Raw genomic sequence first — 15,789 nt, forward strand, 5'->3', positions numbered from 1 at the left:
ATACACCAGAATCATTAATTATTTTGCAAGAGAAATATAAAACGATTTAACCAAAAAATTAAAATTAATAGACGAACTTATACATTTTATTTCTTCCTTCTTCCATTTTCATTATGCCAAACATGTTCTATTTCCTATCTTCTATTTCCACTTTCTTTTATCTATTTTCGATCTATTTTATCCAAAAGTAATTAAAAATAGAAACAATAAAAATTAACACTTAGATTAATTTCTTAAAAGAATTTTATAAAGAGAAGTAGTCAAAGAGTCGTAAAAGAATAGATTAGAAAATTATGAAATACATGGAAAAGTCAAATTGAAAATCAATAAACTATTTTAAGAGCCACATACTTATAAGTAAAATATAATATATTTTAAGATGATATATTCTTTTAGCGGCGGCAGTAGACCACGATATTTTATCGCATGCCCGTTATAAATAAATATATATTAATAAAAGTATTTGTACGGTATGTATCATTTGGTACACACATATTACAATAACTAAACTGATCGTTCGAACGTATAAAATAACAATTTGTAAAATAAAAAAATTAATGTAAAAAACTATAAATATAAATTAAAGATATAGTTATTAAAATTTTTGTTATACACTTATTATAATATTGATTGTTTTACTATCCAACCTGAATTGATTTTAAGGTAAGAATACTTTTTAATAAATACTTCCAATTGATTACCTTAGCACGAAAAATAACAACCTTATAATATACAACAATGAAAATGTTTTAAGTCAACATTTAACTCTACGTCCAAAATAATATTTATATTTATTTTAATAAATACTATATAGATTTTATTTATTTATAATATATTTATAAATATAAAACAAGATTCAAATAATAAATTTGAGTAAAGAAAATTAAAGAAACTAGATACCTCTATTTCGTCAAATAACTAATTAAAAGGTAGAAAAAAAATATGGATGTGATATGAAAACATAAGATACATATTATAAGTATTTTCAAGAACAACTATTCAAATTTATGATATAAGAGTGGGTTTATAATCCTATTATTCATGTTAATTCAATTTTATGATTTAATGCACTGTGGCTTATCAAGTATCCGTATTCTTCATTTGTCTTTCATATGACAAAAGAAGTGCAAACATTGTAAATCCCATGTGAAAGAGAATATATGTTCTAAGAAGCGACACTCAAAAACTAGATTCCTCTGTTGTCGGACGCCTCAAGAAATATCTCAAGCTATTTGCAAGAACCTGCCATATGATAAACATGAATCTAATTCAGTTCAAAAGCTCAAGAATATTGCTGGTATGTGAAGAGAAGTCTACCACTAGCACTAGATCATCAAACTTCATCACAACCTACTTGCATGGCCACTTCAATGTATGATTCCATTTTCATTTTTACCATCTGTTACAAGATTAATCTTACCTGCTGCAGAGGCTTGATGATTGCTTTACCATTGTAGCTGACATGAAACTTTGCCTTAGCCAAGAGCCCCTATTGTTCAAGTCAAATACAACAAAGCTTTTTTATATCAGATTGGCAATTCATTTTCAATGACTCTATGATGTACTGATACTTTAATTTAGGTCATGTATCCGTATCTGACACTATCTGACACGAATATGTGTATCTGATACTTTAAGACACTCTACCGATACTTATTAATGAAATGGATTATGATATGTTAACAACTTTTTGACAATAGACTATGTGTCACTATCTTATTGGTCTGTATATTTGAAATGAACGAATCACAAGCTATCACATAGACGTTGTAAAAAGGTTGTCAAGAAAAAGTTGTTAAAAACACATTTTCCTAATGAAATATCTAATCTATAAAACAACAGTACTTTTTATGGTGACAATAATTTATAACTTTTTATTTTGACAATGTTTGATACGTATGATATTAATTTGGATTCACATGATAACAATTATATATGTTTTTAAGAATTTTTATACATTTTTCAACATGCATGTATCATGTATCTATCATATTATTTTCGAAATAAACGTATCAGATAAATTTCGTTCATCATAGGAATGATCATATCAGAAAAAATAAATTTGCATATTTTAGAATATGATGTATACATACAAACCTCAGTGTCAAATTCTCCTGATTCAACATCAATGTTTATGTCAGTAATAATCTTTACAAGATCTACCAATAATCCAGGCCGGTCAGCTGTCTCCACATACAACAAACTGCAAAATGGAAGACAAGTGAGTGATCACATTCATGTATTGCCAATGCAAAAACTAGCACTGAAAATGCTTTTCTAAAGCCTCAACTAGTTTGAAAGTGTAGGCAATGTTTTTGGTTCAATTAGGATTTCTAGTATTGATGATAAAGGAAGAACCAGATGAATGTATCACCTTCGATCTGGGCCATCATCAGAAATATTTATGTGGGTTGCTATATCTACATCAACCTGACAGATATTAACAAAGTATAAACAAGATTGCAGAGGACCAATATAGTCAGACAATTAGTTATAACACTAGTCCATGATTATTTCAATAAATTCTACAGACATGCATCACGAGTTAACATCAAAGCTTTCTCATACAATCTCTACTTTTCTCTTTATATCATTCATATATAAAGAAAATACTTCCAGGCAGCTAGGATATCTTTTAACACTACAAAGCAAAAATCAGACTGAGTGAAAAGAAAATCATATTTTGCAATTTTTTAATGTATTCATATTATACAGTTGAAACTGAAAAGTGTAGGCATTCATCACCTGCTCTTTTGGAGGCAAAAGTCCAAAAGCTGCTCCCAATGCTAACAAGGAACTTGACTCCTGGGACACAAGTTTCAAAACTCCAATTAGCTGAAACTGCCGTTTGTGTTCTAACCAAATTAAGCTCCAGCAGAAAATAGGGTACTTGGTGAGCTTACCGGATGATACTGAATAAGATTATTTATAATTGTCAAACGAATTGCCTCTAACAACTCTGGATCTTCCACTTTCCTGCCAGTATCACTGCAAACAAGTTTCCACCAGCATATCCAATGAATTACTATTAGATACTAGTTCAAAATTTGATTCAAGATAATTGTTGTTTAAAAGTGAATTTGAACCCAAGTTCCAGCAAGTTTCACTTTTTACAGTGAATTCCTAGAGTCTATTGGCCTAGCTAGTTCTGAAGTTTGTTTAGCTACATATACTTGTGTAAACTTGTAATCAGACAATATACACCCTAAGACTAAGTAGCATACTGTAGAAATTTGCAACACTTGTGATTTTGATTTTACAATATATGATTCTAATAAATACAATCATCATTGGTAAAATGTTATGAATATCTCATATCCATACTGTACAAATTTGCAACAAAAATAGCGCTTGCGCTTGTTATTTTGATCTTACAATGTATGATTCTAATAAATATAATCATCATTGGTAAAAAGTTATTGAACATATAGAGATCCGGTCAAATTATAGTATGTAAGTAGATACAAACTTCATTTTAAAAACTAGTTTTGTGAGATTGAGTTACAACTAAATCCACTTTCCAATGTGGTATCAAAGTTTATCCTTGAAAGATCATCTGGTGGAGTTCAATACTATTCATGATTACTCAAGAAAGTTGTGGGTGTCTTCTTTGAAAACAAAAGATTGAGTTCTTCAAACTTTTAGGAGTTTCATGCATGTGCGGAGTGAGACTAGTAGAAAGTGATGCCTAAGAACTGATAATGATGGAGAGTACAAAGGTCGTTTTGAGTATTATTATAAGTCTCATAGGATAAGATGGCCTAAGGTACCCCAAAACACTTCAAATGAATGATGCAATTATAAGATTCAATAGAACAATTGCAAAAGAGATTGGAAGCATGCTTTCTCATTCAAAACTCCCTAAATCATTTTGGAAAGAGGCAATAGAACTACTACCGATTTGATCAACCTGCCACCTTCAAGACCACTAAATGGATAGATACCAAATGAACTTGGTTTCAGACTATGGGATCTTGAAAACAAGAAAATTGTTTGAGAAGTGTTGTATTCTTTGAGGATCAAACTATCCAAGATATCAAGAACTTTGAGAAGCTAAGTTTTAAGGTGGTTTGTGATCAAAGTCCTAATAATTCAAGGCGAGAAAGTCCTCAGCTGGAACCACATATGAAAGAACATGATAAAACAAAACAACTTCAATAGATTTTGGAACATGAAGAGACAGATGGACCTCTTAATCTAATAAATGAAGAATGTGACAGAAAATGGTCAAATAAAAAAAGAATCTAAAGTTAGATGATCCTTGAGATCTAGACAACTATAGAGAACATACATCTCAAATGAATATGTCAACCTTACTAACGAAGGGGAACGTCAAATATTTGAAGAAGCCATCAAGATGCATGACAAATAAGAACGATTGCACGCCATGAATGAAGAAGGGTTATTTCATCTCCCCTTTAAGTAGAATGAGTATTTCATTCCATTCTATTTGGTTAAGAATACTCTTTAAGAGCAAGAGAGAAGAGAAAAAGTGAGCTTTTGTAATCTTCTTTGAGAAAAAGAGGGTTGTTTTTTCACCACACTTGGTGAGAATTGAAAGATGGTCATTCATCCGAGAGAGAAGCAGTTCTTTGAGAGATCATCTTGAGAAACAGAGACTACTTGTATTCTTATTGTTATTGTGGAGATCTTTTATTATTAGTGTTATTCTTCTTCCCTACTTTCAATTTTTTCTTTGGCATAGTTCGAATTTTGCATTCACAGAAGAGGGAATTTAGTATGTTAATTGCCAACACATCTACCTTTTTACAATAACGTAATGATACAGGAGCCAACTCAGTTCAGACAAGAAGATATGACTCACATCAGCTAAACACATAATCATTCTGAGCTACCATTTAGCATACACCAGCAATCATACACGAAGACCAATACTAGAGCAACAAAAGCATTATAATGGCCACACATGAACTTACGCTTTTGTGATGGAAAACTTGTTGTGCTTGCCAGATGAATCCAGAAAGACATTTGCCTTAGCAACATTGAGACCTAAGTTTTTTAATGCATTCATCTGCAACCCAAGTAGAGATTGGTTTTGGAAATCCTCTTTTTATTAATGAACAGCATCAAACATGTTTCGGCAAAATAAAACAACGGTAATACAATAACAAAATGAGACATTGCTTACCCCCACAATCTCTGTATTGAAATCATAAAAGCATACATTCAAAAGTAAAAAGGAAAAACATTGGATAAGTGAACACCATCTAAGATTTGCTAAGAGAATGACTTACTGTGTCAAGAAGTGCCCCAAGCCGATCACCAAAAGTTATCTCCACCACGGTTGCATCTGGATCAGAGTCTTGGTCAATTATAACTACGGGAGTTGGAATGGTGTCAGTCTCTCCTTGATTTCCATCCTGTTCATCACATAAAACAAATTGAAAGCAAATCTGTTACTGATCTGTGAAGACAATCAGCAAGCATTAGAATAAAGTTTTTGCTGTTCACATGCAATTAGTGGCAATCACACATGCTGATTAGGCTAAATACCTTCACATCAGTAACAGGTGCTGCTCGAGGGATAATTGTAGTTCCAGAAGATGACAATCTGACAAAAGTATACATGCAATTAACAAATAGAATGTACACCCATCATCGTAGTACAGTCCTACTACTTCAAATTTTAAATTTTTACTAGTCTTTCAGAAAAAATAGGACAAGGGCGCAAAAGAATTTTGAGAAACTGTAGAAGAGAATATTAGTCAGAACACACTGAACATAGTCCTCCTAGTATTCTACTTCTACACAGTTCAGAAAATCCACAAACTAACAACGCCAAAGGTAAAAAGTTACTTTCTTGAATAAACATGTGCAAGCAAAGGAACTATACACAGAGCAAGCTCCACTTGATCGATCTTTTTCTTTTTAATCAGAAGTTTTTGGGAGCGTAAATTGAATTAAGAAAATAGTATACCGAAGCATTATAACAGCAACAGAAAATCAGAAACATAACTCGAACAATCAATAAAAACTTGAACTGTAATTATTCAGTATGAACGATACCTTCTGCTGAAGGTGCTAAACGGTTTAGTAGCAGCAAACCCAGATGAAGCCCTCGAGAAAGGGGCGCTGCAAATGATTTTCTCCATAGCTCTCAAGCTACTATGAGCAGCACTGAAGTGAAGACCAACACTCATAGCCACAACCATTTTGTTTTTTTGTTAGAAAAAACTTTCTTTAGAGCAACAACCTTGAAATGTTGAAGAAATTAGAGTGTTGAAGAAGACATTGGACACAAGAACTACAATTGGTAAGAGAGAAGAGAGTTTGTTCATTATTGATATCTTGGCATCGCACGTTACTCTTTTACAAAATCTGAAACGTCCATTCATCATCCTGTTTGGGCATCTTTTGTTTTTTTCGTGTGGATGCCATGTTGTCCATTTGGAGTTACGACAACCAACCTTATTAACAACGTCTCGTGATTACAGATTTAGCTGAAACAAATCAAACTTTTATTTTGAAAACGGTCCTCTGACATTTTTTAAGATTAAATAAGTTATCACTTCTTTCAAAGTTTGATTTTTTTTCTCAAAAAAACAAATGCTCTATGTTTATTGATTTCCATTTGGAAAAATTTTTTGTTTTTGGATTGCCTAATTCTCATAAAAAAAGCATTTTTACTTTGTTGCTTATTACCTTATTTAACTGAATTAACTTTTTCGCTCAAATATGTTTCTGTAACTATTACAACCTTATCCCTTCCCAACTACCAACTTTCATGACTCATCCCCAACACAGCACACATGCACCACAACACTTTATATGTACAGAATTGGATTCTCAACTTGAAAATAATTTTAAGGAGAAGAATGATATTTTGAAATCCAAAACTTCTTTACACTCATCTTGAAATTTTTCCTTCCAAGGGGATATTTTAGTAAATGTATGTGGAGATGGAGAGTAAGATTGTCAAAGGGACACGTCATCAATGATCCTATCCATGATCCATGTTAGTTAGCTGGTGAGAGTGAGCAGAGAGCAGAGTGTGGGGTGGTAAGAAAGAATGGCCATTTCAATGATTTCATCGACATTTTCTTCTTTCAAGCTCACTTTCCTTCGCCCATGCCAACTTCAACCTCTTACTTTCACTTTCCCATCTTCTTCTGCTATAGCTCAACCTCTCCCACTCAGGTTCGCTGCAAAAATTCACAGCGTTGGAATTGGAAGAGAAGGTGCACCTTCCGATCCTAAGGCCGGAATTTCGCTTTACAAACCTAAATCCTACCAAGTTCTCGTCAACGATGCTGCAAATTCCCTAGCTTTCGCGCTTCAAGACGGAAAAATTCGTCTCGAAATCGATTTCCCGTATGCATTCTCATCCACTTTCATTGAATCGCAGTTCCCGAATGCCTTAACCTTTTTATCACTTAACTCTCAACCTGTTTTCTGCAGTACTGTCTGCATTTTGGTCTTATGACGATTGGTTGATTTTCCTTTTGTGTAATGTATGAATTGCATGTTTTTCCAGGTTGTGTTTTCCTGATTTGTCATTTGGGTTTTTTTTTTTTTTGTATGCAGGCCTTTGCCCACCAACGTGTCTTCCTATAAGGTACCATTCTTTGCAGTGCTCTTGTCGTCACTAATCATTGCCACTTTTGTTCCTTTCATTTTATCGTCTAATCTCTTGGTTCATGATAAAAACCGTGTATGAACCACACCACAAATGGTAGCTGTTGTGGTTTGAGAACCCCAGGCCTTATAAAGCCCATACCTTCTGTGTGGGATTCAAGTTCCATACCTTGCAATTGGGGTTGATAGACTTACTCAATAAGACTACAAGTGCTTGAATGATTTTTGATGGGATTGTCTAAATAAATTAATTTGTAGGAATGTTGTAAATCATTTTGATAAACTAAACCTAACGCCTTCAATTTTGGGCTAAAGTGCTTATGTGATAAGTAAACCCAAATAAGTTCCATGGAAGCTTTTCTAAACACCCCCAATTAGATCTTATGCTCTTCTGAATAAGTCACTGACCATGTCAGGTGACCACTGATTTCATGCTTCAAGAAAAGAAACGTTCTAATTCTTAGTTACTTGACCTTTGTTTTACATGCTTATTTGATTAAATTGCACATAATTTACTCAAATTCCTAAATATTTCAAGGGATCCTCAGATGAGTTCATTGATGCCAACATTCAACTTGCCTTGGCTGTTGTAAGAAAGCTCCAGGAGAAAAAGGAAACCAGAGCTTGCATAGTAAGAAAATACATTCTTTTCTTCCCTTGAAAAGAAATCCATGAATGTATTTTACTCTATTCCCAAAATGTTACTACATTTGTTCCTCTTTGTAGGTATTCCCTGATAAACCAGAAAAGCGCCGAGCCTCTCAATTGTTCAAAACAGCTCTAGATTCCGTAATGAAAAAATAACTCATTATGAATTTCTTTCCCATCTGTCTAGTGACCCAATCCACATTCCACTCAACATTTTTTCTAAAATCATGCCAGCAAAAGATCACACCATATTTTTCTTCCAGATTGATGGCATTACCATAGGTTCCTTAGATGATGTCCCAGCTGGACCTATGACTTCGTTTTTCAGATCTGTCAGGAACACCCTTGATTTTGACTTTGAAGATGACAACGAAGGTTAGTTCTTGGGGAAATGGTATAGTTATAGCTTTCTAAATAATAACGTTTTCCTAGTGTGTAGGATAAACTTAGGGATATCAATTTATGAAATTATTCTTGGAACATCTATTGGTGGCAGTATTGCTTTGTAAATCATGATCATGATAAAATAATAATTTATTGACCATTTTCTTTCTTAAATGCAGGTCGTTGGCAATCCAGTGATCCTCCATCAATCTATATATTCATTAACTGCAGTACTCGTGAACTTGCATATATAGAGAAGTATGTGGTACGGTGTTTCTGCCATTAGATGGTTTCCTGAAACTCTCTTTTCCCTTTTCAAATCTTCAATAAATTTCACTCTTATCTGCATTTGCTATTTTGCTTAGTTTTGGCGAGAAATATTTAGAGTTTGTTCATTGGTAATCAATATTATGAAATAATTGTACGTTGATTTGAGTTCTTTTTATTCTCATTTTCGGTCAATGCATAAGATTTTGCAGCATACCTAGTTTAGCTTCTAATTATATCCCTTCCAGTAGTAACATCTTAGATGGTAAAACTTGATCTAGGTTCTGCAATTTAAAAGAATTTATTCTGCATATTTTTATTAGCTGCTTTAGTTTGATGGATACCTTCTAATTTTACTATTTGGGTTTTGCAGGATAAAATTGCTACATCAACCCCAACACTTTTATTTAATCTTGAACTAGATACACTACGGTATATGTTTGTACTCCTTGAGTTTTTTTTTTCTGATTGAGTTTTCATTCATGCCTAATTGCTTAACAATTTCGTATACTTATCCTTGACAGAGAATACTTATTGAATTTGCAGTGCTGATTTAGGCCTTCCAGGCTTTCCTGCCAAAGATTTGCACTACCGCTTTCTTTCTCAATTCACTCCGGTTTTCTACATCAGAATCCGAGAGTATTCAAAGGTACCACTTCTTTATTGAATTGCCTCCATATATTGATTCTTTTTATCAAATAATAGACATTGACTCTTTCCTCTTTCTGTTTTTAAGACAGTTGCAATAGCGCCATATATTGTCAATTATTCTGGAGCCGTGTTCCGCCAGTACCCAGGTGCAACTATGTATATGAACGGGTGTCTTATATGCACGAATAGACACCCACACGCACCCCACTTATGCAAGTTCATATTATTTTTTCAGTCTATTAATGCAATCACATATTATGTAAAATAAATATCGAGGTTAAAGAAAACTGAAATAAAAATGTAATGCATTACTGAGAAATATGCGGATATGATAGACTGATACTTTATAAATTATACCATAAATTTGATATATTAACATAAGACCTGACAAGTAGCAACATTAATTTTATATTTTTAATTTTTTATTGTGATTACATGCTTCTCTATGTTGCTGGGGACAATTTTTTCTTCTTATTGTGTGACTACCATTCTTTTATTTGCTGATATGGATGATGCACTAATTTGTTCCTTCATAAACTGTTCAGGTCCTTGGCAGGTGATGCTTAAACAAGCAGATGGTTCTTATGCATGCATAGCAGAAAGTGCTGATCGGTTCAGCCTTGGTGAGGTAATTTCAAAATAATCTTAACATCATTTACTTATTAATTGGAAATAATCAGCCTCATTTTCTTATTAGTTGTAAATAGTTTCATATTAGTCCATTGACTGATATAGGCCAAAGAGGAGTTGCTAAGGGTCTTGGGGCTTCAAGAAGAAGAGGGGAGCTCTCTAGAATTTCTTCGAAGGGGCTACAAGGTGTTAATCAGTTTGTGTTCCTTATATGCATGCTTCTGTCTTGTTTATTACTATTCTTTTAGTCCCTGGTAAAATTTGCATATACATGTGATCCTACACTGCATCCTCTATAAGGGTAGTCGACATACAAGACAACTTGTTGTGGATTTTATGTAGTGTTTTTTTTTTCAATTTCATTATTCTTACATGCACATGTGATCACCTTTTTTAAATATTTATGCAAATGATCAAGCATATTCTCATACTGTTTTGTTTGAGAATTGAGTTGACTCAGTTTCCTGCTACAGTGGGTTATTATTAGATATTATATCTTATTCGGCCTGTCTCTAGTTCAGTTATAAATTATACCTGCATGCTGTGATATGCAGGCAAGCACGTGGTGGGAAGAAAATTTTGATTCAGAAGTATCTTCTGCATGGCGGACTTGAGTAGTACAGTGTTAGCAGAGATTGTGTTTTTTTAGTGTGTTGGTATGTAGTGGTCAATGGATGTGCTCACATATATTCAAGGAAGATAATTTATTTTTAATCAGTAATATCCTTATTGTGTTTGATAACGCTTCATCACAAACACAGATAATTTTCCTTGCTTGGTATAGGAGACAAGAAGAATCGACATCAGTCTTATTGACGTATTTTTTACACTGTTAATAGAAAGCATATTTTACATTATGTTCATAGGTAAATATTTTGAAATTTGCAGACATACCATGACAGCTAATACTAGCAAGCCTGCAGACATGTGCGAAATGGCTAGCAATGAGATGTTATATCTAAAAAACACCAGTAGAAATTAAACAAACCTAGACTCGTGTTCTAGGTTACCCAAACAAAAAATTGTTGAACCTCATAAGCTAACACCGTTAGTGATATCAGCTGATGAATGCATATCTTGCAAGTCAAGTTGAACCGCAAGGGGAGGAGGATCAGTTTTCATCATAATCACTGAAGTCAGGTTCTGGGGGCTTTTGGAGTTTGAGTATGTCCTTGGAACTTGAATCACGACGCCTATGACCACGAAGTGCATTTGCAGCAAAGCGAGATGCATAGACGGTTGTAGCAAGTCCAAGGTTAGAAGAAGGAAAATCAGCCTTTTCAGAATGCTTGACCAAGGCTTTTGCAGAATCATCACTGTTGTCATAATCAGAGTCATATAATTCTTCTTCCTCCCTCCTGCGCTGTTCTGCTATCTTTCTCCTGCAATGCCGCCTCCATGCAGCTTGAATGTAGATAGCAGCCCATGTTCTCCACTGCTGTGAATAGAAACGGAAGGTGTGCTGAACCTGTCTGCTGTGGATGTGCCTAAACTGGGAAGCAACAAACTTCAACTCCTCTGCTTCCAAAGCAAATGCCTCCACCTCATTTATAGCCTTCACAGTTCTTGTTGATGATGGCAAGTTAGCACCTGATTTGGGGTCCAATGCCCACGTTAGTAGCTCCTCTCCACAGAAGTCATTTTCCTTCAGAAGACCTCTGTTGAAGAACCCACTTCTTCCACCATCTGTGGTGACACTCTCTAGACGCCCACGTATGATGAAGTGCATCTCATTAACTGGGTCCCCTTCCCTCACTATGTAAGTTCCCTCTGTATATAAACTAGGCTTCAATCGCTCACATATAGCATCAAGCAAACGTTCATCCATGTTGGCAAAGAGAGGAACCTGAACAACAATACACGGCGTCATTTTCACTAGACTTACGAGGAAATGAAGAGTTATATCTCAAAGCACAGGCTACTATACTAAGTATTCACTCACCCTTCTGACTAAATTCAAACAAAGATGCCGTTTGATATCTCTCCTGAGATCTTTTGGAAGACTCTGAACTATGCTCTCTTCATCTACTCCACGGGTGTTCAGCCACTTGTATTGGTCATAGCGTCTCACTCTTTCCCTTAGTTCTGGAGGAAGCAAACGATGATGCATCCATTGCTCAGAATCACGTCTTTTGATCCTCATTTCCTCAAGACGAACTGACATCGATTGAAGGTAGGTCTGTCCGGTTGCAAAATAGCACAAAGATTAAAACCTTGGTAGTAACTGACTCTTAAAGTCTTTTATAAATGAAGACATTTGATAATCTTCATTGATATATAAATGTTTACCTGCATGTTTCCGATCAGAAGAGCAAAAAGGATAAGCCCCATGATAGCTATTACTATGGAAAACATAACCTCTGTTGGGTATGTACTGGTTAGAAGCCCCTGACCAAGTGTACTGTGGAACGCAAAACAGAAGGTGGGCTTTAGGCTTGGAAAATTTGGAAACTATAGCAATTTAATGTTACCTCAAGTTTAAGACGAATCTAATTTTAGAGAATCAGACACGACAAGGAATATACCTCAAGTTTTGAAGACCCCACCATAAACAGTAACAGAACTTAGGAAAAACTTCTATGGAAGCAACAATATCAGACTCTATAGCTTGAGAGAAGATGCCATAGCTAAATTCTGAGGAACCATCCTCCACATAGCACTGACTTTTCAGAACAGTTTCGCTAACATTTCTCCAAGTGTCATACCCTGGCATACGCTTGTTCGAATTCGCACAGTACAAGAAATGTATATTGCACCCTTCAACTGCTCTACAAGCATTCTTCCAGCAGGTGTCATTACGTTCAATGGCTAGTAAGTACCAGCAAGAGCCAGTTATCTGTGACATTGGAGAATTGTCAGAAGAATGAACTTGTTATTACTTCATAAATTAATAAATTCTCTTCAAACATGAATTAATTAGCCTGTATGGTCAAAAGAAACGGAGACGATTTAGTTTGCTATATCCAAGAGTTGAACTTACGTGACTAGCAAGCATATACCATATCAAATAGTACATGGCCCCGAGCAGTGCGTTCTCAGAAAAAACACCAGCTGTCTTTTTAACTTCAGAAGCTAAAGGTAAAAAACGTATAAATCTTGGAAAATATTGCAGAATCACAATTCTTAGCAGTAACGTTTTTGTTTCCAAGACCTTTACACGTCCTGATCTGTAAAGATATTTCCACACTACAATCTGCACCAAACATGCAGACAATAAATGAACCTCTTGCACAAAAATTTTGCAAATATAACTTCGTCCATAATTTATATCATTCGAAGAAATTCCTATGCCTTTAACAGTTGGTAGTTCATGAAAAAGCCCGCAAACAATCTTCTTGTAGGACAAAAAGATAGAAGATGGACGATAAATCCTAGTATTTTCTGTGTATTAATGACGCCTACATAACCTTTCATGAATGTGTGTGTGTGTGTGTATATATATACACATATGTATGTATGTGTGTGTCACAGTAATGCAAGTAAACCTGTGGTATAGGGAGCACAGAAACGAAGTCAATGATGAAATAACGTCGTAAGTATCTCTTGGCAATCTGTGTAGGATCTATGACAAGTTCACCTCGTCCAAATACCCGAGATGATGGTGCGATGTAAGCAGTGCGGAACTGAAAACTTATGCGGATAAGATAAACGGCATCGCATATTGTTCTCAATGTGACAGCAAAACTTGCTAGCTCATTGTCTATGGCGAGGCAAAATGATTTGTGGTTGAAATAAGGAAGATAAAAGAAGAAGGGATCACAAGCCACAGAAAAAATGCATAGAATCTCAAAAAACTTGTTCCAATACAGAAGGTTCTTGTCTTGAGGATCAAACACTTTTTTCTCTGAAACTTTAAGGTCTTCAGGGAACACTGCCCATGTAGTCACCCCACTCTTGAGTGATCTTCCAAATGTTTTTAGTCCATCCGAACCCTTCTTCACTCCTAGCTTAAACGATTTCGATGCTCTTTTTCTTCCACGACCAGGAATTGGCAGAGAATCTAAATTGAATCTTAATTTTTTCATCCCACTTGAGCTTGATTGATACGACAAATTCGAATCCAGATCATCCAACCTACATCATCCACTGTACGTCAGATTCGGAGACACTTTCGTTAACAACTTACTCTTTCGGTGCATACTATACAATGATCATTAATCAAAATGAAATTGATATAACAACGAATTGCATGGAACGATATAATTTGAACTCTGACATCATCGTATTGAACATTCTACATTCAAACACAAGCAGCAGAGAAATAAATGTGCTTCTGTATTGTATACCTTACGAACTTCTCCTTCTGGCCTCCAATATACTGTGACTTGTAACCAGAGTCAAACATTTTGAAGAAATTACATAGAGACCGCCAGAAATACCAAATCTATCTGGCAGTTTCCTGAAATAAGAGTATTTTTAATGCTCAATTTCAAACAATGCAGATAATCACAACGATGTTAGAAAGTTTGTTCTGTTCATAGGCTCTAACATATGAAATCCAAAGGAAGATAATGCTTTGAAAACAACGAAGGAAATAAAAATTTGACATGATTTTAGGGTGGGTTATCGATATCAAACATGTGACTTTCTAAGGTTTGAATTCTACGTTTTCATTAACAATGTCAATGCACAATTATAATAATGATGTTTTTCAACAATTTCATTCCCAGATGTAGATAGAGAAAGACATGATCATATGCAGGGTTGTCCATTTCTAGCAGGTCCTCCCCCTTCGATTTCCATGATTGAAAAGGAAAATTGGAATAGAACTACTTTTACAATTCATGAAGGATGGAAAATTGGATCAGAAAAAAGAATGAGGAACTTACTTTGAAGGCTTTGATTGTACAATGTTATGGTATATTGGAGAGTGCGGAGGAATGGGAAGAGATGAAATTAGAGAGAAAAAAGGGACTGTAGGCAGTTACATGCGTCTTCAGACATGCTGCTTTTTTTGGTAAAACATGAGCCAACATTTATGTTGTATAAATTTGGAGCTATTTAATCCCTGTCCATTGCTTCATAAGGATGTTACAGACATTCAACAATTAAACTACATTTTTACAACAAAACTTTCAATTTTTAGACTTATTTATTTATATATATATATATATATATATATATATATATATATATATATATATATATATATAGGGGTTTGCTAACGCGCGTACGCCTGTTTTTCAGTTGGTACATTTTAGCAATGTGTATCGGGTTTTAGTAGACAAAAATATCCTTATATATCATGGATTCTAAGTTTTAAGATTAAGGGTATTTTAATAATTTTCATTCTCAAAACAAAAAAAAAAAAAAAAGAAACCCCCCAAACCCTTACTCACCTCTCTCATTCCTCTCAACCCTTTCTCTTTCCTCTTTCTCACTCCAATCTTTTCTCTGTCATTCCTACTGTAGCCTCAATTGAAAAATTCAGAAACACTTGCTGTTATACAATCTTACAAAAAAATGATTTTATAATGAGTTTTCATCTTATAATTTTTGTCTTATCTAATTTTATCCAATTTTCACAAGCATAAAGGAATTGGTAATTGACCTGGAAAAAATTCAGAAATACTCGCTGTTAGACAATTTCTTACAAAAAATGATTTTATAATG

At 34.4% G+C, this 15,789-nt stretch overlaps 3 protein-coding genes across 3 annotated transcripts; 1 reads left to right on the forward strand and 2 right to left on the reverse strand.

Moving 5' to 3' along the window:
• Nucleotides 1-949: 949 nt before the first annotated feature.
• LOC124835939 (ACT domain-containing protein ACR11-like) lies at nt 950-6,313 on the reverse strand. The gene is made up of 10 exons (XM_047310974.2): nt 6,028-6,313; nt 5,515-5,572; nt 5,256-5,381; nt 4,938-5,032; nt 2,904-2,988; nt 2,746-2,805; nt 2,375-2,430; nt 2,098-2,203; nt 1,421-1,489; nt 950-1,242 (listed from the first exon to the last, which is right to left on the reverse strand). Exons 1-10 carry the CDS (start codon nt 6,171-6,173, stop codon nt 1,180-1,182), a joined length of 864 nt encoding a protein of 287 aa, XP_047166930.1. The 5' UTR covers nt 6,174-6,313; the 3' UTR covers nt 950-1,179.
• Nucleotides 6,314-6,831: 518 nt separating this feature from the next.
• On the forward strand, nt 6,832-10,996 carry LPA3 (Low PSII Accumulation 3). The gene is made up of 12 exons (XM_047310914.2): nt 6,832-7,332; nt 7,546-7,576; nt 8,135-8,227; nt 8,323-8,385; nt 8,508-8,619; nt 8,808-8,893; nt 9,269-9,327; nt 9,442-9,544; nt 9,632-9,692; nt 10,092-10,174; nt 10,282-10,362; nt 10,731-10,996. Exons 1-12 carry the CDS (start codon nt 7,031-7,033, stop codon nt 10,788-10,790), a joined length of 1,134 nt encoding a protein of 377 aa, XP_047166870.1. The 5' UTR covers nt 6,832-7,030; the 3' UTR covers nt 10,791-10,996.
• On the reverse strand, nt 10,812-14,521 carry LOC124835886 (putative cyclic nucleotide-gated ion channel 7). The gene is made up of 7 exons (XM_047310915.2): nt 14,463-14,521; nt 13,662-14,250; nt 13,157-13,369; nt 12,702-13,012; nt 12,466-12,577; nt 12,119-12,355; nt 10,812-12,022 (listed from the first exon to the last, which is right to left on the reverse strand). Exons 1-7 carry the CDS (start codon nt 14,519-14,521, stop codon nt 11,288-11,290), a joined length of 2,256 nt encoding a protein of 751 aa, XP_047166871.1. The 3' UTR covers nt 10,812-11,287.
• Between the last annotated feature and the right edge of the window lie 1,268 nt (nt 14,522-15,789).

This window comes from Vigna umbellata, chromosome 11 (genome assembly GCF_029865625.1).
Source record: "Vigna umbellata cultivar VRB3 chromosome 11, Vumbellata_1.0, whole genome shotgun sequence".
NCBI lineage: Eukaryota > Viridiplantae > Streptophyta > Magnoliopsida > Fabales > Fabaceae > Vigna > Vigna umbellata.